Raw genomic sequence first — 22,659 nt, 5'->3', positions numbered from 1 at the left:
TTTCTGTATTTGCATTATGAAGCCACAACCAACAACCTCCATTACCATGATAGGCATTAGACATCTGTCCTGAAATCTAGTAGCAGACTTGTCGTGGAAGGAGGGTATAAAAAGCATACATAATGCTATGTAGGAAGGCCCAGATTTACCATCAAGGTACTGTGGCTCGAGCCTACAGGCACCTGATGGTCAAGAGGCAGCTCCCTCCCCAGCGTCTCTCCCCCTCCTCTCTGTCACTCTTCCCATGCAGAGGCGCAAGCAGAGCATAGAAGGAGAAGTTATGCACCTGGCTCACGGTATTCCACCATTACCTACCTTGAAACTAGGAAAACCAAATTTTCCACATGTGCCTTGGGCCTTTGCCCAGCATGGTTTATATATTTAACCCAATATTTGACAGTTATCTTGGCGGTGGAGCTACTGGTGCCCTACTCTGCTATACAAAGCAGTAATCAAGAAGAAATAATTTATTTCTGTCCTTTTTTCTTCTCTTTGATAATTTAGAATCTTTATTTAGCCTGTTTTTCAAAAGAAAATGTGATAACCTATAACCTAATAACAATGGTTTGTGTCTAATGGATGATATATTGTCCAGGATTAGTATGGTGTGGACTGTATGCAGTTCCCCCTGATGTCTGTCCAGCAAGTACATTGGCCATCAGCAGTTTAGCCTGACAGCATTGCCGCAATTACCGTATAGGAGATTTCCTCGTTTACCATGTTAAGCCAGTGATGTGTGTCCTATTGTCACGGCTTCATGTTGGTAAAAATCTATCTGGCAGGTAAATCTAACAGAAAATTATATGGTGTGGCATCATTTCATTAAAGGCTGCTAGGTACTCACCATACAATTTTCTGTTAGATTTACCTGCCAGATAGATTTTTTTCCAACATGTTCCTGCATGCTTCACTATTTTCCTCTGGGGAGAAGTTAGAGAGAATCAGGAAGGGGTACTGGAGTTTTGTCTACAGTAAGAGAAGTGAGAACAATGACCACAGTAGAGTGGCACCCTTATGCACCTTTCACTGTGTGAATCACCCATGCTTCCAAATGCAATAGTACTTGTGAATACTGGTGCTGAAGCTGGATACTGGCGCTCAATATCTATGAGTGGCATGAATAATATCAATGAAAGGCTCTCATGCTAGAGATTGTTGCATTATAGGCACTTATATTGACCTGAGGAAGTGGGCAAGGACCTGTGCAACATGTTGTCTTAACATGCATGAAGAAATATTTTTTTCCCTTTTACTTGGTTTATTATTCTCCCAAATTAAGACATACACTTCTCATTTATACCTCAGCATAAAGTTGTTATCATATTCACTAAGGACGCGTTCACCAGCGTTTTTTAATATAACTGATGTTGAGGTTCCAGATTTGGTCCTTCTTATTGAGAGGATTGCAGAAAAAGCGGAAGAATATCATGTTGTTGCAAGCTTATCTGATGTTAATTGTTCTATTGCATTAGATGAATACTCTTAAAACCAATGTGCTTTCACGTGGGATGGTTTGCAGTATACTCCTACAGTTTCTACCCAAGAATACACAGATTTGTTGTCAGAGATTTGAGCATGATAAACTCCAAAGTCACAGTATTCCATTTCATTGATGACATTATGATCTCCGGAAAAAGAGTATGAAAGAAGTTTAGCCCCTCTTGACACATCACCTGAAGAATGGAGGGTTGGCAATGAACAAAGAGAAAAGTCTTATGGATCTGCCAAAGAGGTAAAATGTCTAGGGAAGACGTGGACTGGGTATCAATGTAAAATCCCAGAGACAACTGTGCAAACTATTTAGGGACTATTGCCCCTATCTGTCCCCAAAGGATACTCAAATTCAATGAGGTGTTATGATTCTGGCAAACATTTATTTTCCCTCTTGGACTGTTTCTTAACCTCTTGACGACCAGCTAACGCTGATTGGCGTAAACTGGTCGTCTGCGGGTTTCCATGGAAATGGCCTTTCCATGTCCGTTCACGGAGGGTGTCTCCGTGAAGAGCCGGAGAGCCGCCGATCGCGGCTCGCCAGCAAAATGTAAACACGCGGGGAAGAAATCCCCGCTGTTTACATCATACGGCGCTGCTGATTGGCCGGGGATTGCCGGCCTATGATAGGTTGAAGCCTATCCTTCAATGCGCAGGACGGATATCCGTCCTGCGCAGCTCACAGGGGGAGGGAGAGGGAGGGAGAGGGACGGAGTGCAGAGAACGCTGCGGAGGGGGGCTTTGAAGAGCCCTCCCCCCCGCAAAGCGCAGCAAGCCGGCGGCGATCCGACCCCCCCAGCAGGACATCCCCCTAGTGGGGGAAAAAAGGGGTAAGTCTGATCGCCCTGGCTCTATCCTGATCTGTGCTGCGGGCTGGAGAGCCCACGCAGCACAGATCAGCCATAAATCCCCTGGTCGCCAAGTGGTTAAGCCCCATCTACATGATACGATTCTTTGTACGATTCGATTACGATTCTATTTACGATCCGATTAAGTCCAACATGTCCGATCGGGATTCGATTCAATTAGATTTGCCATTGTTTTGCAATGGCAAATCGAATTGAATCGAATCGAATCCTGATCGGACATGCCGGATTTAATCGGATCGTAAATAGAATCGTAATCGAATCGTACAAAGAATCGTATCGTGTACATTGGGCTTTAGACCCATGTACATTGTGGCCAGGAAATATGCAGAAAAACAGCAGGGGCACCAAAATGTATTTAAAGTGTAACTGTCGGTCATAAAATCAAAAATCAATTCTTTGTTTTATTTTTATCTGGTAAACAAGTAATAAGGATGCTAAACAGGCAATCCAAAAGTTAAAAATAACTTAGTTTTCTTATCCATAAAACAACAATCCCCATTTTCCGTGGCTCTTATTTGGTAAATCTGCCTCACAAAGGAAGTTGCAGGGCATGCTGGGTTGCCCTTTTTTGCTTTTCTACCTTCCCTTCAAACTAATGCAGCCTGATTGGCTAAAGCCTCTTTCCCTCCTGTTTTCCCCTCCCACACCTCTGTTCCTGTTCCTGATTGGCCAATATTTGTCTTGCTGAGACAACGCACTTTCTGTTGCAGAGCTGGGTGGGAGTGCCTGGAGACTGGGACGAGGGCGGGCAATGCATACAGAATCAGGCAGAGGAGAGTAAGGGAGGAAATGACATCAGGATTGGCTTCAAAATAGACACAGTTAAAATGGAGAATCCTAAAAAGGATTTTCTCTTTTTTTTTACTATAGAAAAATCATTCAAATCAAAATGTTTATGTGTGAGAAAACGCAGAAAAGCCGCCAATACTTAAGGTGAGGCGGCTGACTCCGCGTTCAACATGGCAGCTGGCGCACAGTCGGAGCGCGGAGAAACCGCCGCATGCTCTAACAACAGGACGGCAGATTCCGCGTCCAATGCGGCAAGTTGCTCGCATAGGCCTGCTCCTCTCAGCAATGCGGAATGCGGAGAAAACGCAGCACGAACTGACAGCGGTGCGGCGGTTTCCGCATCCAACTCAGCAGAAACATTACAACACATGACTGGTGTGGCTGGGACTGATAGTCCACACTGGTTTAGGAGGACGCGCGCACGCGCAGAGAGGCAGGGCCTTTATGGCAGTCAGAAGAGGGTCAGCTGACCAAGCGGTCAGCTGACAAGTTCAGTAACCTCCATTGGTCCAGCACTTAGGGGAGGCGCTGGTGAGCGCTAGTGTATATATACTGGGTGCTGGTCATTCATCTGGTGTCTGCCGTTGCGATCACTACGTGGTAGCACTCAGACCTTGCCAGTTTCTGTGATTATTAGTCAGTTTCCAAGGTGTTGACGGCCACGGAACTCACACCTTAGCCTAGGAATACTGTTATTATCTGTATTGTTATCTAGACCAGTTTCCAAGGTGTTGACGGCCACGGAACTCACACCTTAGTCTAGGAATTCTGTACCATCTGTATTATTTGTACTATCTAGTCTAGTTCCCGGAGTGTGAGAATCTTGGAGCTCACACTCAAGTCTAGGCATTGTTGATTATCTGTTCTGACTTCCTGCATTCATGAGCATTCTCCTGATCTCTGATTTTGTACCTTTGCCTTTTTGATTCTCTGTTGCCAATACTCGGCTTGTCTCTGGATTCTGTAGTTGCCTACTGTCTTTGTACTGTATCTGTCCGTGTGTTAACGACCTGGCCTGTCCGACCTCGAGAACTATCTCTCCTGTTAGGAGATAGTTCACAGATCTGTCAGTGACACTTCTCCTTGGTGTCACTCACATTCTTTCCTTCTCTATCTCAGCATGGCTCCGCCCCTTGGGGAGCATCAGGCCTGTGGAAGGAATCTGATCCATAACAGTTACCCCTACTGTCTAGCACCTATCCCACGGGTGCTTTCCTCAAAGTATTACTGTTGCACCAAACACTTTCATCTCTCAGGTGTCCAGAGGTTAGAGATATATCTGATTATCGGTGATACTGCAGATCATCAATAATCGGGTATATTCTGCATTCTCGGTGATACTGCAGATCACCGGTAATCAGACCCTCTCTGTGTTACACCGATCGTTACAGGATGGTGCAATACATATGTTATGTAAGTAGAGCAAGTATTTATCTACTTATACATGTGTTGTTTTTTCTGACATATTATTTCTGAAAGCTCCTCTTTAAATGGTTCACTAAAAGTGTGATATTGATTGATATTATTCATGCCACTCATAGATATTGAGCGCCAGTATCCAGCTTCAGCACCAGTATTCACAAGTGTGATATTGATTGATATTATTCATGCCACTCATAGATATTGAGTGCCAGTATCCAGCTTCAGCACCAGTATTCACAAGTGTGATATTGATTGATATTAGTCATGCCATTCATAGATATTGAGCGCCAGTATCCAGCTTCAGCACCAGTATTCACAAGTGTGATATTGATTGATATCATTCATGCCACTCATTGATATCTATGCCACTCATAGATATTGAGTGCCAGTATCCAGCTTTAGCACCAGTATTCACAAGTACTATTGCATTTGGAGGCATGGGTGAATCACACAGTGAAAGGTGCATAAGGTGGGAGGGGTCCTGAGAGTTGGCTGGGGGGGGGGGGGGCATTGCTAGGAGGGACTTCCAAGTTACAGTACTTTTGGCCTAGGGCCCCATTGTAGCTGGAACCAGCCCTGGTCAAAAAAATTAGTTCCCCTCCCTCCCAGGAATTATGGAACGTTTTCCTAACATTTTTCTTCCCAATGCTTGCAGCATTGATGAAACTTGATGTAATCAAATATTTACCAGTGTCATTTAGTAGTTTTTGGTACATTTCATAATATAACATACATTTTAGGGCTTGCTTTATATTAAATATAGCAAAAATAGGGTGGTCAAAAATATTAGCCTGGTGTGAATGTTTTCTTTCAAAACACACCTACAGTAATTAACCAATCAGCTTTGAAACCACACATGTGCAGTAAATTGGCCTCCTAACAACACCTGCAGCCAATTGGCTTCCTAACAAAATTCAATAAGCATAAAAAGAGTCCAAAAAACAGTTCACTACTGTAAAGGTCCGTACACACGCCGGACTGGAGGCAACGACTGGTCCGTCGTCACCTGCCGATGGGTGGGCGTTACAGCGACAGTCCGGCGTGTGTACAGTCTGTCGGCAGACTGATACGGCTGTTTCTGAGCCGCGGTCCTAAAGACATGGGAAATCAGTCTGGAGCTCAGAAAGGAAATAGAGGCTCATGATAAAGGGAAGGCTACATTGCCATTTTAAAGCTATTTACAGTACAAGTGAATCCAGTTCAAGTGATCCAAGTGATTTACAACTGCTGTATGTTGCATCATTGCCAAGTACAAGGAGACAAAATGTGTAAGAAATAAACCTGGCCATGGCCGTAAGCGCAAGATTTCTAGTATTCTAGAGAGGAAAATAGAGATGTCATCAAGGAGCCCTAGACACCTGCCAAGATGATTGTTGCTGACCTGGTCTCTTCTGGAATTAATGTTTCAAGGAACATAGCTGGCTCTTCATTGTGATGGGTCTCAGGGTCATTGTCCCAGAAGAACCCCTTTACTCAAAGGCACATCACAGTCCAGCTGAGGTTTGCCCTTGAACATGTGAAAGGTAAAGATGAGTTTTGGAAGTCTGTGCTTTGGTCTGATAAGACTAAACCGGAAATGTTTGGGCACATTGATGTTGCTTATAATTGTTGAAAAAAAGGGAGAGGCCTTCAACCCTAGGAACACAGTTCCCACAGTTGGTGGGAGCATCATTCTATGGGGCTGTTTTGCAGCTTCAAGCACATTGAGCCTTGTTCGGGCACATTGCATCATGAAAATTGGGTCATCGCTGGGTCTTCCAACAAGACAATGACCCAAACCATACATCAAAATTAGACAAAAAGTTCCTTAATGATGCCAAAATCCAGGACCCTGGGGGGCCTGCACAGAGCCCAGACCTCAACACTATTGAGAATCTGTGGTGAGTGCTCAAAGGGAATGTCCATGCTTGGAAACCATGCAATTTGGATTAGCTAGAACAGTTTGCAATAGAAGAATAGGCCAAAATCCCCCAGGAGGCCTGTGCCAATCTAGTAAAGAACTACACTAAGAGATTGTTGTCAGTGGCCTAGTAAAAACTGACCATTAATGGCCAATGGGTTAATAATTTTGTATGTCTCATTTTGGCCCTTTCTTATTTTAACTTGGTGTATCAATAAACTATCCTAATTAAACTCAATGGAAATTATTGTTTTTTTATAGTGTATTTGTTTCCAATATAGCAAAAACTTGCTGTTAATGGTCAATTTTATAGATAAATCCAGAGTGTTGTCTAATTGTATAAGGGGGGGGGGCAAATCATTTTGGCCTCAACTGTTTGTGGAGTGGTGTAAACATCACCAGTGTGAGGTATCCACATGATCACCAGTTACCATTTAGACCCAATACCCCAATCTCCACCACGATCTTCACCTATAGCCAAGGCTCTGCTTGAATGAGAGACTGATTATGTCTACCCGACTTTGGTTGCCCCCAAAACTTATTTGTGCAAAGTATTTGATCTGAGGTTGAGGTAAACAATGAAACACCCAAAAACCCAGCTAATACAGAGTCCATGATTGGAGCCAAAATTCATACACAGGTGGTCAGGTGATTTACTAATCCAAGGGTTAAATGATCGCTAAGTCATGAACCAGCCAGGGGTCATACCCGACAGACAGATGAACCAGGGCATGAGACCGAAGCGTAGTCAAACCAAAACAGAGGTCAGTTAGCAAACAGCGCATTATCAAAGCACACCGTTTGCAGAAAAGGAAGCTGAACAAGGTAACAGGCATGGAGCCCAGGCAGCAGTGATAAGCAAATTTTCTTTTCACATTATTTTTTGCAAAAATACTGCTAAATTCAATTTTTAAGCAAAAATGCCATCAAAAATAAGTTTTGTAATTTTTCATAAATTTTCACGATAAAAATATTGTTCTTTTTTGTTTTGTTTTTTTTTTTTGCATTTTTGCTGTAAAAATGCAGAGGTTAAAATATTGTTTCTCCACTTTTTCATGCTTTTGGGGAAAAATGATGATTTTACATGAAAATAAAAAATCTCAAAATCAAAAATAGCATTTTCAATATGAAAATGACTTTGGCAAAAATTCACAAGATCAGTGCATTTCAACTGCACTTTTCCTACATACAAGGAAAACATAATGTTCAAATGTGATGTACTTTTGTCTATCGAAATAAAATAAAACAAAATATATTTCAGGCGCTGCAAGTTGTGGAGGTTTTGCCATATGATAAATCTTCTTTCCACTGTTTTTCAGTGCACATTTCCTCCTATTTGTCTGCTCATGTTTACATGTGCACCTTTTTGTAGACATTGTCACAGAGCTAACATATTTAGTAGCTATCAAAGCTAAACAGCTTCCAGCAAGAAGAAGGACAAAACGTTAATACCTCAAAAGAACTTCTCCACCTCTCTAAATCAGACATGATGGTAAACAAGTGGACGCCACACATCAAAACCTCATGACAGCAGCAACATCTGCTGCCAGAGAGGATTAGCACAACAAAAGCACATCTTCTCTGCATGAAAGAGCAGATGTAAAAAGTAACAACTATAGTGCAAGACTTATTCCTCCAAATCAGCTGCTAAACTTTTTTGTTTTAAAAAAAACAAGCTAACTAGTGCAATATTTGTCTGAAACATTAATATTTCTGAACTTTATGCCTATTTCACTGACAACCATCTCTATTCCAGCACAGTCTGCAAAGTGTTATTAATAAGAAAAGATGAAGGGTAGGAAAGCGAAGCGCTAAGTTTTGACTTCTTTAACCACTTGAGGACAGCACCTGTTGAAATCTGCCTCATGTTTACATTGCTCTAAAACATTAGGTATATTTCAATTGTTCCAGTTCCCACGTTCCCCCTGTGAACACACACACCCGCCACCAGAGATAATGCTGTCATGACATTGCTAACATTTCCTGGTGAGCCATGCCCATTGGCTTCTAATTCCGTGACCACAATTATCATGCGGTCATAGTGATCACTGGCAGGCAATTTGTCAAACTGAGAATTGCTAAATTTTCACAAAACTACCACATTTTTGTTTTTAGGTTAATGGACCTTAATAACACATCTGGCAACACTTACATCAAAATACAGTATATCAGTTTACTCATTTCGAATTATTTCAGTAATAGTAATGTACAATTATGTGCATATGAACTCAATTTTAACCTTTATATTAAACAGTAGCAACACACAATTATGTGCAAATGTGCACAGTGTCAACTTTTATAATAACAATAATAATACACAATTATGTGGAAATGTGTACTATATCAATCATTACAATAATAATACTAAAACTATAAGGAACCTGCCTGTTGTTGATAATGTTTCCGCCGAGAGCCAGGCGAAATCCGTGCCTTTCCCGGGTCTCGGCGCTTGTTCCCCGCTGATGACGCTGCTACTGGAACACAGGCCGAACATTCGAATAGGCGGAGGGCGTGTTCCCTCCGCAGAGGTAAACAATAGTCCGCTGACTATGGTCAGCTGATGCTACAGCTGACACCTAAAAAGATAATCAAGTGGCAGGGATTACTGCACTTCAATAACCCTCACAGAGGTTAGTACCCTGTAAACAATCACAGACAAATGCACATAGTGCAAAGTATTGCCAAAAAACAGCTGTAATCAGCACCACGTGTTTGCACTCCTGGGGGTAGTGCCACCCCCTCGGGAAGAATATAGCTCAAACTCCCCCTATGTGGCCCCACTCACCAGAAGCGCGTCTTGTCACACTGCATATAAACATCAGCTGGTCAGCCAAGCTTCTCTTTAAAATAAATCCTGTATTATTCCTTAAAATCGCCAGACAGCGGATCCCACAGTAACAGCTGCATGCTCAATCCGCGGTACAGAGCGCACACTACCGGGTCCCACACTTCCTTAGTATGACATCATCACGTTCCTCAGGCTCTGTGGCCTAATGTATAAGGTGTCTGACTTTGGATCAGAAGATTGAGGGGTCGATTCCCTTCATGGTCATTGAGCTCTGTTCTAAAAAGCAATACTTTGCACTATGTGCATTTGTCTGTAATTGTTTACAGGGCACTAACTTCTGTGAGGGTTATTGAAGCGCAGTAATCCCTGCCAATTAATTATCTTTTAAGGTGAAGTGACCTTTTCTATTGCTGCGATCCCCTGTTATATGTGTTACCATTTGGAGCGCAGTGATATCTTTTGAAAATTGGTAAGACAGCTGACACCTAGGTAGGTGTACCGCTGTGTGATTGGATGTGCGGATTGTGGCAGGCCACTGATTGGATGAAAGTTGTATTTAAGCCTTCAGAGTGCTCCCAGTCAACACCCATGGTAAGCATAGCTGTGGCTAGTTGCTGGGTGCGCACTCACATTGTTTGTATTACTGGATCTCGACCTTGGCTTGTATTTGATCATTCTTGTCTGATGTTACTAACCCTTGCTTTGATTCCTAGATACTCTCGCCTGCTGCCTGGACTGACCTCTGCCTGTTACCTGTACACTCATTGCCTGCTGCCTGAACCGACCTCTGCTTGTTAATTGAACACTCATTGCCTGCTGCCTGGACTGACCTCTGCTTGTTAACTGGATACTCTCGCCTGCTGCCTGGACTGATCTCTGCTTGTTAACTGGATACTCTTGCCTGCTGCCTGGACCAACCATTGCTTGTTTACTGGACACTCTAGTTATACCTGGACTGACCCTTGCTTGAATAACCTTGCATGTGGATCTTGCATGAACTCTCTCACGTATTGCTTGGATCATCCACTGCCTGTTGCTGAATAATCTGGCATTACTGACCATCAACGCTGAGGGCCACTTCCTCTTGAATCAAGGTAATTGTCCTGTGTGATACTTATGAACTATTGAACTGTGTTACTTGCCTCAGTGGGATTCTGGTAGGTTCTTGTCCTCTCTACCCCAGTCTGTATGCCTTGCACGTTAAGACCTGGGGGTAACTGTAGTTAGGAGACAAATAAAGTGTCCTGTTCACGCGGGGGCTTGTCTATAGGTGAAGACGGTGGGCCGAGCTCTGAGCCATGGCAATAGATTGGGGCATAGAAACTGATTGGGGACATAACCTGTCAGGCCTTACAAAAAGACAGTTATGTGTAAATGTACACAGTATCAACCTTCTACTTAAAATAACAAAATAAAAAATCAAATTTACACACTAAATGTCAGCAATGGCAGTGAATGACTGCCTGTGGAGTATGTACAGCTGAAAAACTATTTGCTGCGACTATACACTTACTAACTTTATCAGTACAAGACAATTCTTCTGTATCCCTCCGTCCCTACAGCCAGAGTAAACCAGAAACAGGATGGAAAGACCCTCCAACTCTCTTCTTAAAAAAAGGAAGAGGATGTCCTAATTCCTATGTGTTGCTTGGTGCAGGCTCAGCATAGTCTGTTTCAATGCAATGATACATGGGAACACTCCGTTGGATATAGAAAAGGAAATAGCATACCCCTCCCAAAAACTTGCCTCTTGGAGAATTTAGGCTACAGGTTGGCAATAATGTTGCCTTATACAAATCTACCAGATTTGATGCTCATTTGGGAACACACACACACACACATACTGGGGTAGCCCTAATTCCTATAAAGTGCAGCCATCTAACCCGCTCAACATGTGCAGCCACCAAACCCCCTTTATATGTGTGGCCACCATCCCTCCGCTTCCTCTTTTCCATAACATGTAAGACCATGATCTTCACCAGTAGCTTGCGACACCATTGTTTACCCCCAAAATGATTCTGGTTACCATGTAACCCCCAGCTTCCCCAATACAGAGTTGCACAGTGGAGCACTTAGAGTCTCACTTATCCCAATGCTGGTTCCAATTTGATCTGCCCTCCTTTGCTGCTGTCTCCCGCTGTCACTCACCTGCACCCTGGTCTTAAGTCTTCAGTAGAAGACCAGGACTTAGGCAAAGGAGATTGAACAGCTGCAATAGAGGTGAATTGACTGCACTCACTGCTAGAGAAGCTAAACTACTTACTGCAATGCTGCACTACTCTGCAGTACCTGCTTTCTCCCACAAACAGGGGCGTAGCAATAGGGGGCGCAGAGGTTGCGACCGCATTGGGGCCCTTGGGCCAGAGGGGCTGCATAGGGCCCTCCCTAAACTTCAGTATTAGCTCTCTATGGGTCCTGTGTTCATAATAATCACTTCTATACAGTAGATACTTTGAATAGTGGTAATCATTAACAAGCTGTTCCAGCTGTCTTGCACCTCTAACACTGTAGTTGCCATTGGCAGGTTTTGGTGCACCATATTAATTGTTGTGTATACAGTGCTTGGGGGGCCCCATTGTAAAACTTGCATCGGGGCCCACAGCTCCTTAGCTATGTCACTGCCCGCAAACAAGCTCCAAGGCCGAGGCTCTTATTCATTGAGAAGATATAACTGTATCATTTGTGGGGTGAATGTCTATAATATTTCCCATCCCCACTGCATATGACAAATGGTGCGATTTGCAATGTAATAGTACATCAGAGATTCATTAAAAGTTCTACATGGCACAAACAAACAAAATGTAACTTGTGAGCCTTATCATGGTCTTATCAATGTACAAAACAAAAACAATAAGTATACATATTTTTGACATCCCTGCATATGAAATATATAGATGAATACATTCTGAAGTTTACACATTTTTGGTTATAAAAATTCCAAAAACATACTTTATTTAATTTTATAACATACTAACTTTTTTTTATTTATTTTAAAAAAGGGAAAATGCAGGTTTAATATAACTGAATACTAAAAAAAAGTCCTATTTGTTCTTAAAAAAAAGGATACTAAATTTGTTGTATAGACTTAAAAATTATTAAGATGTTTAAACTCAAGCAAAGGCATCACAGATTTGTAAAAATTAGTCACGTAAGGAAAGGGGCTGATTATGTTAGTACTGATATGTTGAAAAAACTTTTTTAGCATATTTCTGAAAAATAATAATAAACATTGCATTCCACAGAGCAATGCCCTGTCTGTTTAAGAAAAACACATTTTGCACATGCAATGCTATTACAAAACTGTAAGGAAGAGAACTGGTAAAACTTGTCAGTGTCAGAAAACTCATAAAATTAACTGTACAGAAGGCTTTAAAGTGTAAATGGCATAAAATAAAAAATCAATTCTTTAGTTTTATCTGGTAAACAAGTAATAAGGATGCCAACCAGGCAATTCAAAAGTTAAAAATTACTATTACTTTTCTTGCTGATAAATAATAATTCCCAAGTTTACCTGACTCTTATTTGGCACATTGCTGCACAAAGGAAGTTGCAGGGCATACTGGGTTGTCTTTTTTTGCTTCTTTACTTTGCTCTCAGATTTAACTAATGCAGCCTAATTGTCTTAAGCCTCTTTCCCTCCGTTTTCCCCTGCCACACCTCTGTTCCTCTCTGATTGGCCTATATTTCTCATGCTGAGACAATGCACTTTCTATTGCAGAGCTGGGTGGGAGTGCCTGAAGACTGGAAGGGGAGATTTGGTAATGCATACACAATCAGGCAGAGGAGAATACGGGAGGAAATTACATCAGGATTGGCTTCAAGATAGACACAGTTAAAATGGAGAATCCTAAGAAGGATTTTTCTCTTTTTTTATTGTAGAAAAATCACTAAAATCAAAACATGGACAGTGCAATATATATGTTATGTAAGTAGAGCAAGTATTTATCTACTTATATATGTGTTTTTTTTCTGAGATAGTATGGCTAACAGCTCCTCTTTAAAAGAAGCTCATGATTAACCAACACAAATATATAAGATGACTGAATGTACCTCTACAGTATCTCACAAGCATGCTGCCTTTCTGCTCTAAACTTTATCCAAACAGTAATTAATCCTACTGATTACTGTGGTTCTGACTTTATTTGATGGCTGTTAAGTGCATAATAATACACATTTCAAGGAAAAAAATAAAGCATAAATAATTTAAAACATCTATTTGAAAATATTTAAACTTGAAAATAAATACAAAAGTACAAAAAAATTTAAACCCTTAAAGAGACAGTGAAGTCTCCTAAAAATCATGTTTTTATTTAAAAAATGTGTTTAACATGTTTGCCCTACCTAAACCACCGCATCCCCGCCGCTGAAATCTAACTAAATTCCCCCTAACTCCCCCCTCTCTCTCCCCCGCAAAATCCACGACTTTCTTGGTCGTGGATTTTGCTGCTAGAGGAGGCAGAGCTATGAGCCACAGCTCTGCCACCTTACGCGTCAATCAGCTGCGTATCTCCGCCTCTCCCCCGCCCCTCTCAGAGAAGGAAGACTGAGAGGGGCGGGGGAGAGGCGGTGATCCGGGCTGATAGACGCGCTGAGAGGCAGAGCTGCGGCTCATAGCTCTGCCTCGCACGGAAGCGCTGCCCAGATTGCACCCCCCCTCCGGGGAGTTAGGGGGATTTAGTTAGATTACAGCGGCGGCAATGCGGCGGTTTAGGTAGGACGGTAATGTTAAACACATTTTTAAAATAAAAACAGGATTTTTACGAGACTTCAGCGTCTCTTTAAAGCAGGAGGATTAGCCATACTATGCCAGACGAAAAAAAACACATATATAAGTAGATACAGTGGCATGCGAAAGTTTGGGCAAAGTTGTTAATAGAGATGTGACAAATGGTTCCCGAACCGTTCGCCGGCGAACATCTCTGAATCCATGGAGGTTTTACTACTTCCGGGTCGCTCTGACCCGGAGTAGTACGCCTGCGCTGCCCGGCAGAGCGCATCCTCGATCGCATTCCTGTTGCCGGGCACTTTCTGCGCATGTGCGTGACGTCATGAACGACGTCACGCTCATGCGCAGAGAGTGCCCGGCAACAGGAGCGCGATCTAGGATGCGCTCCGCCGGGCAGCGCAGGCGTACTATTCCGGGTCAGAGCAACCTGGAAGTAGTAAAACCTGCAGAGATGTTCGCTGGGCGAACAGTTCGCCACATCTCTAGTTGTTAATAGTCATGATTTTCCTGTATAAATCGTTGGTTATTATTATTATTATTGGCACTGAACTACCATCACTGGAACTTTTGTATAATACTCGCAGCTTGAGAAGGGCCAAAAACATTATCAAAGACAACACTCACCCTGGAAATGCCTTGTTTGAGCTCCTTCCATCAGGTAAACATTTTAGATCAACCCGCACACACACAAACAGACTGAAAGACAGCTTTTTCCCATCCGCCATAAACTTGATAAACTCTGAATCCTCTCTGAAATAATTAACACTGTGTACAAATTGTTTAAACATCTGTAATACCTGGCAAACTTGTATAATTTCTTCTCTTCCTTGTTACTATCACTATGTTCCCTATATGCACCGTGGGGTTGTCATGAAAAGTAATTTCGTTGTGTTACACAATGACAATAAAGTGAATTGAATTGAATTGGTTGTTACGATAAAAAATGTCAGTTAAATATATCATATAGGAGACACACACAGTGATATTTGAGAAGGGAAATTACGTTTATTGCATTTACGAAAAGTGCGCAATAATTGTTTAAATAAAATTAGGCAGGTACATAAATTTGGGCACTGTTGTCATTTTATTAATTCCAAAACCATTAGAACTAATTATTGGAACTCAAATTGGCTTGGTAAGCTCAGTGACCCCTGACCTACATACACAAGTGAATCCAATTATAAGAAAGAGTATTTAAGGGGGTCAAATGTAAGTTACCCTCCTCTTTTAAATTTATCTGAAGAGTAGCAACATGGGGGTCTCAAATTAACTCTCAAATGACCTGAAGACAAAAATTGTTCACCATCATGGTTTAGGGGAAGGATACAGAAAGCTGTCTCAGAGATTTAAGCTGTCTGTTTCAACAGTTAGGAACATATTGAGGACATGGAAGACCACAGGCTCAGTTCAAGTTAAGGCTCGAAGTGGCAGACCACGAAAAATCTCAGATAAACAGAAGCAACTAATGGTGAGGACAGTCAGAGTCAACCCACAGACCAGCACCAAAGACCTACAACATCATCTTTCTGCAGATGGAGTTCAACCATTCAGCGCACGTCACACAAAGAGATGCTGTATGCAAAGGAAGCCTTTTCTCTGCCCACAGCACAAACAGAGCCGCTTGAGGTAAGCTAAAGCACATAAAGCACAAGCCAGCTTCATTTTGAAATAAGGTGCTGTGGACTGCTGAAACTAAAATTGAGTTATTTGGGCATAACAAGGGGCTTTATGCATAGAGAAAAAACAACACAGCATTTCAATAAAAACACCTGCTACCTTCAGTAAAATGTGGTGGTGGTTCCATCATGCTGTGGGGCTGTGTGGCCAGTGCAGGGACTGGCCTGGGAATGTTGTCAAAGTTGCAGGATGTCTGGTTTCCACTCAGTATCAGCAGATTCTGGAGACCAATGTCCAGGAATCAGTGACAAAGCTGAAGCTGCGCCAGGGCTGGATCTTTCAACAAGACAACGACCCTAAACACTGCTCAAAATCCACTAAGGCATTCATGCAGAGGAACAAGTATAACTTTATGGAATGGCCACCTCAGTCTCCAGACCTGAATATAATTGAAAATCTGTGATGTGAGTTAAAGAGAGCTTTCCATGCTCGGAAGCCATCAAACCTGAATGAACTACAGATGTTTTGTAAAGAGGAATGGTCCAAAATACCTTCAATTAGAATCCAGACTCTCATTGGAACCTACGGGAAGCGTTTAGAGGCTGTAATTTCTGCAAAAGTAGGATCTACTAAATATTGATTTCATTTCTTTTTTGTGGTGCCCAAATTTATGCACCTGCCTAATTTTATTTAAACAATTATTGCACACGTTCTGCAAATCCAATAAACTCCATTTCACTTCTCAAATATCACTGTGTGTGTCTCCTATATGATATATTTAACTGAATTTTTTTATCATAACAACCAACAATTTATCCAGGAAAATCATGACGATTAACAAGGTTGCCCAAACTTTCGCATCCCACTGTAAATACTTGATCTACTTACATAACACATGTTTTGTACAGCCCACGTTTTGATTTCTGTGAATTTTATATAGCAAATGAAGAGAATTCTGTTCCTGGTGGGAACCATGTATTTTGCCCACAGTTTGAGGCTAAATACTGATGTCATTTCTTCCTTTAACTTTTTTTTTCTCCTCCAATCGCTGAGTCACCTTAGCCTTGCTTGTAAACACAAGTGAGCAGAGGATCATGTTTCAGCTAAGCAGGGAAATAAAGGGAAGAGGAGGAATATATTATAGATAAAAATATCCTCCAGCATGCAACTGTTTGGCAATGGCTATTAAACAGCCAGTGCTTCTAAGTTTGTGATCACTCCAAACCATAGCAGTAGAAAAAGTTTTGAAAGTTTTGAATGCAGCATTGGTATCTTTATCACTTAATACACAAGTTGCTATAGAAATTTGATTTTTATGGTGGCAATCCCGCTTTAAGAGCAAGAGCTCTATTTTCCCTATTCTGCCCTGTGATTACTGAGATTGGCTCACCCTAATCACGGGGTTAGGAGCCAATGAAATTGGCTCCTGAAAGAAATGCGGAAGCTCTGTTGTCACTGAGACAGCAGAGCGAGCAGGTGCAGCGATGGAACAGCTTTGTGAATGGCGAGATGGCGTCAGTGTGTGGCGGTGAACAGCTGGAATCTACATTCTGTCAGAGATGCACAGCCACCAGCTGGATGTAGATTCCAACTACGCCGGTCCACAAGCGGTTTAAGAGACTCACATAGGCGCTAGTAACAGTTTCCACTTCTGCTAGTAAACTGGTCTGATGATCTGATATTTCATCTACTTTTGGACAACTGTTTTGCATTATTTAGTTGCATTGCCTTTTCATACGTCAGCCCTATTTCAGAATGGAAGGGCCCAACATAGATCTGTGTATTTTACTGCCTACATTTATTGTGTCTGATTCTTTTAATGTTGAAAATTGCCACTTAAAGGACAACTGAAGTGAGAGTGATATTGACAGGGACAGATTTCTGGAAAGGCCACAAAGGCTTGGGCCTTGGGCTGCAGTGCCCAATGGGGCACCTGACCTCAACATGAAAGAGGGGTTGCTACATATGAAAGAGGAGGCTGAAAATGGGGAGGAACACATGAAAAAGGGAAATGTCAGTTCTGTTGTCCTTTTATGGGAACCTGAAGTGAGAGGGATATAGAAGCTGACATATTTCCTTTAAAACAATGAAAAGTGCCTGGCTGTCCTGCGGATCATCTGCCTCTGATTTTTAGAGGTTTTGGAGAGTTATGATGATGTTCCGGAATGTGATGACATGACTTTATTTCAATAACTGTAGATTTTTGTTGTTGAAGAATAAATGTAGGTTGTCAGTGGCATGGTACAATACCCCCTGAACCAGAGGGAAGCCACCCTCCTTCAACCACTTTATTAGCTCCGTATTGGTGCTAAGCGGTAATGATCAGCTATTTATGTGTTCTGATTAGTTGTAGCTGTTAATAGAATGTTCTCCTTCCCAGCCTACTCCTTTCTGACACTGAAGCTGTCCTTGGCAGTTTTTGTTACTCTATATCAATTGTTATGTATAGAGTGCTTGAGGGGCCCAATGTAAAACATACACTGGGGCCCAGAGCTCCTAATCCCCTGAAAATAAGCCCTAACACATCTTTTGGAGCAAAAATAATTAGAACCTGTCTTATTTTGGGAGAAACAACTACTCCCAGTAGATGAATGTTCTCTGTGGAAATATTTGTAATGTGTCCAATTACTCCTTAAAAGTTTGCGGAACAGATTGTTCAACGACTCATCAAATAGAGATCGGGGTAATTAATTTAGAAACTACTGTAGATTGTCCCAGAAAGCTTTCTTGGTGAATTGGTCTGCTTATGGACTGATGGGGAGCTCCTTGCTCTCCTTACTAATTCATACGAACTGTGGCCACCTCCACGGATTTGAAGTCTATTCTACAGTGCTCTGACTTCTCACTCAGGGCCCAAGTACTGTCAAAATGATCATGAGTATTTTCTTGCTTTCTAGTGGCTTAAAGGGTATTCTGTTGATAAGATGTGAAATGTAACCTAAAAGAAAAACTGAATATGATCGGCCCCCTTTGGGCTTGGAGGGCATGCAGCAAATGTATGTGAAACCAAAAATAAAGCACACAAGAAGTTGAGTTTGTTCCTATAGTTCAAAAGATTTCAATATTCCATTCTGAAAGGATGAAGAGTACTACAGGGATACAAACAAACTGACTTTATGCTATTTTATACACCCAAATAGAGATGGCCCGAACGGTTCGCACGCGAACTTATTCACGCAAAACAAGCGGATTTGCATTGAGCCGCGAACCTTTAGCACATTCGACCCGCCCCCTATACTAAATCATTGGGCTAAACTTTGACCCTCTACATCACAGTCAGCAGACACATGGCATCCAATCAGGCTGCACTCCCTCCTGGAGCCTCCCCCCCCCCTTATATAAGGCAGCAGCATTTGCCATTTTCTCACTCTGTGTGCTGCTGTTTTAGTGAGAGAAGGAAGATAGGTTGCTGCAGAGATAAGGAAAGCTTAGTTAGGCTCTTGTTAGCTTTCTCCTTGCTGATATTTGTTGCTCAAAAGCACCACCAAAACAGCTCTTTTGAGAGCTAATGTTCTTTTTATTGTGCGTGACCCACTGACACTGCATATACAGCTCTGTCTGTCGCAGCTGGCCCTTGCTAACTGCTATACTGTGCCAGGCCCAGCACATTCAGTGCATACCTTTTCAGTGCACCTGTGTGACTGCACATTGTATCATACCACCAGCAGTCACTGCATACCTTTTCAGTGCACCTGTGTGACTGCACATTGTATCATACCACCAGCGGTCACTGCATACCTTTTCAGTGCACCTGTGTGACTGCACATTGTATTATAGCAGCAGTCAGTGCATACCATTCACTGCATCTGTGTGACTGCACACTGTATTAGTCCATTTAGTGCATACCTTTCACTGCGTCTGTGACTGCACATTGTATTATACCTGGCAGTCAGTGCATACCTTTCACTTGAATGGATGGCAGACTTGCCCTCCATAACTGATTCTCAATAAAGGATTTCAAGTGTATTCGTCTCATCATTATACAGCAGGGCCTCGAAACAGTCCTCTTGTATTGTTATTTTTTTTCACTACCTCCCTGAGTCGGGACTTGCGTACCGTGCCTGCTGCCTTCCTTGGATGTGTGGTGGTAGCTGTTTCTCAGGCTCCCACTCCGGACCGGAATCGAACCCTGATTCCCATACCTTTCACTGCATCTGTGTTACTGCACACTATTTTATATACCAGTAAGTACATACCTTTCACTGCATCGGTGTGACTTCACACTGTTTTATACCAGTGGTTCGTGCTTTTCTGCCCACAGCAGCCATGTGTCTGTTAAGGAAACCTTTGAGCAGAAGAAGCCAATGTCTGCCAGTCACCCCCTTGACAGCTGGCTTGGCAGAACTGTTAGCTCGCCAGCTGTTACCATACCAGCTGGTGGACTCTGAGGCCTTCCAAAAATTTGTGGTGATTGGGACACCACAGTGGAGGATACCAGGCAGCAGTTATTTTTCTAAAAAGGCGATACCCAAACTGTACCGTGATGTTGAAAGGCAAGTGGTGTCATCTCTGGTACACAGCATTGGGTCAAGGGTCCATCTGACCACAGATGCCTGGTCTGCAAAGCACGGTCAGGGCAGGTACATTACTTATACAGCACATTGGGTCCTTCCTTGGATGTGTGGTGGTAGCCGTTTCTCAGGCTCCCACTCCGGACCCCTGGACTACTGGGTGCGCAGGCTTGACCTGTGGCCAGAGCTGTCACAATTTGCCATCCAACTTCTGGTTTGCCCTGCCTCAAACGTCCTAGAAAGGAACTTCAGTGCAGCTGGAGGCATTGTCAGTGAGAAGAGAAGTCGCCTAGGTCAAAAAAGTGTTCAGTACCTCATCTTTATCAAAATGAATGAGGCATGGATCCCAGAGAGCTACTGCCTCCCTGAAGACTAAGTCAGTCCCCACACAGCTTCTCTGCCTGCCGGCCGCTGCTGCCTGCCCCAAAACTAAGTCAGCCCCACACAGCATCTCTGCCTGCAGGCCGCTTGACTACCTTCTCCGCCAACAGGGTCCAGGACTCCAGGTGGATTCCTGAATTTTTAAGGCCGCTAACAAAAAGAATAATAATTTTTCTGGTGCGTGTATATGCCTGCCTAATGTTTTTGGCTGCAAAAACAAAACAAAAGGCATGTACAAGTGTCAATTCGCTTTCGTGATCGTTACCTTGCCGCGGTGAAGGGGCTTGCGTATCACAATGAAGCAACGACCTATATGAGTGTGTTAGGGAGCACACCCAAGAAAATAAGGTTGTTGCTTAATTGTGGACAGACCAAATTTGATCAGCTAGACATTCACTGTTGTTCTGTCTTTGAGCTACCTCAGCCCGACCATATGGGCTGGAAAGCCGCCATCACCTGCGCTCTCGCCAACGTGCGCACCAGCACGGCCATCTGTTTGCGGTGCGTTGCACAGTGAGTTTGGTCTGTCAGTGTGAAGCAGTACACTATTTACACTACCTGATCCATGTATACACACACACAAGATGTTTTCAAGCACTTTAGGCTTCCAGTTTAGGAATGCAATATGATTTCTGCTCTTTAGGGTTTATAACCCTGCTCTGCGTCAAATTCTAAATGTTCCCGGGGACTTTTGGCGTGTATCCCACTCCGCTATGCCCCCCTCCAGGTGTTATACCACTTAAAACATCTTTTCCATCACTTTTGTGGCCAGCATAAACAGTGTTTGTAGTTTTGAAAGTTCGCCTGCCCATTGAAGTCTATTGCGGTTCACGAAATTCGCCGGTTCGCAAACTTTTGTGGAAGTTCGCGTTTGAGGTTCGCTAACCGAAAATCGGAGGTTCGAGCCATCTCTACACCCAAAGACAATATAAACCTTAATTTTAGAAAATATAAGTTCATAATTGTTATTTACAAATGCTCATAAACTTTGTGATTAGTGACAGTTTCAATGCTTACTCAAAGTATTCTGCAGCTGCAGTGGTCTTGTATGAGTCATTGATATAGGAGTAACTTGAACCATTGACATCATGTATTGTCTCTGAACAGTTAGGACTGTTCCATGAATTGTTGCAGTGCACCCAAGGCAGCTCTGATGTAAATGAGGAGAAGAGGTAATACAAAGCCCAAGCAATAATCACGTTGTAAAAAAATCCCACATATAGTGATATCAAAATAACAGTAAATCCAACTCCTGCAAAAAAGATGAAAAGCACTTTTTAAAACAGTTAAGAGCAACGCCATCAATGTTCAGTGCATTTAAAATACATTTCTACTTCATAAAAAAATCATAATAATGTGGTTTGTATCGAATGTACACTGCAATACAATGTACACAGCTGGCTGGATAGTGTAATGCTTAAAGGGGAACTTCAGCCTAAACAAACATACTGTCAACAAGTTACATTAGTTATGTTAATTAGAATATATAGGTAATATAATCTCTTACCCACCCTGTTTTAAAAGAACAGGCAAATTTTTGTGATTCATGGGGGCTGCCATCTTTGTCATGGGGGCAGCCATCTTTTTGGTTGAAAGGAGGTGACAAGGAGCAGGAGACACAGTTCCAACTGTCCTGTGTCCTGATTACCCCTCCCAGCTGCACACGCTAAGCTTCAAATGTCAAATTCAAAATGTAAAAAAAAAAAAATTGCACCAAAACAGCAGAACGAGAACAACAACATCAGAAATACCATCATGCTTTGCACAGCATCAGGGGAAAAAAGCCCGGGCACTTTTCTTCTGTGCAGCTAAAAATGAGGCTTGTATAAGAGAAACAAAGTTCTGATGCTGTGAAACTGTTAAAGAAACACAAAGCCTTTTCAGTGCTGCTGAGTCGATTTTTAGTCCGGAGGTTCACTTTAAAGAGACTCCGACCTCTAACTAAAATTAAAATCTGAACTTACCTGGGGCTTTCTCCAGCCCACCGTAGGTCGGGAGGTCCCTCGACGTCCATCTGGCTCTTCTCCCAGGGCTTGGTCAGAAATGGCTCCCCGGTGGCTCCCGGAGACACTGGGCCCGAATGTCAGGCTCCTCTTCCTGAAAGGCGACGTCAGACGTCACCACGCCGGCCGCCTTGCGTCATCACGGCGGCCGGCGTGACAGTA

General features: G+C 42.7%; 1 protein-coding gene across 2 annotated transcripts in view; it reads right to left on the bottom strand.

Moving 5' to 3' along the window:
* The window catches only part of SLC6A3 (solute carrier family 6 member 3), a 175,229-nt gene that overhangs the window by 120,702 nt on the left and 31,868 nt on the right, over window positions 1-22,659 (bottom strand). For both annotated transcript variants that reach the window (XM_068236716.1, XM_068236717.1), the window contains exon 4: window positions 21,512-21,746. In XM_068236716.1, coding sequence (XP_068092817.1) covers window positions 21,512-21,746 — 235 coding nt within the window. The remainder of the gene's footprint in view (window positions 1-21,511; window positions 21,747-22,659) is intronic.

Source organism: Hyperolius riggenbachi, chromosome 5 (genome assembly GCF_040937935.1).
Source record: "Hyperolius riggenbachi isolate aHypRig1 chromosome 5, aHypRig1.pri, whole genome shotgun sequence".
Lineage (NCBI taxonomy): Eukaryota > Metazoa > Chordata > Amphibia > Anura > Hyperoliidae > Hyperolius > Hyperolius riggenbachi.
The sequence above is the reverse complement of the archived record's forward strand: the minus strand, read 5'-3'. Positions and strand labels throughout refer to the sequence as shown.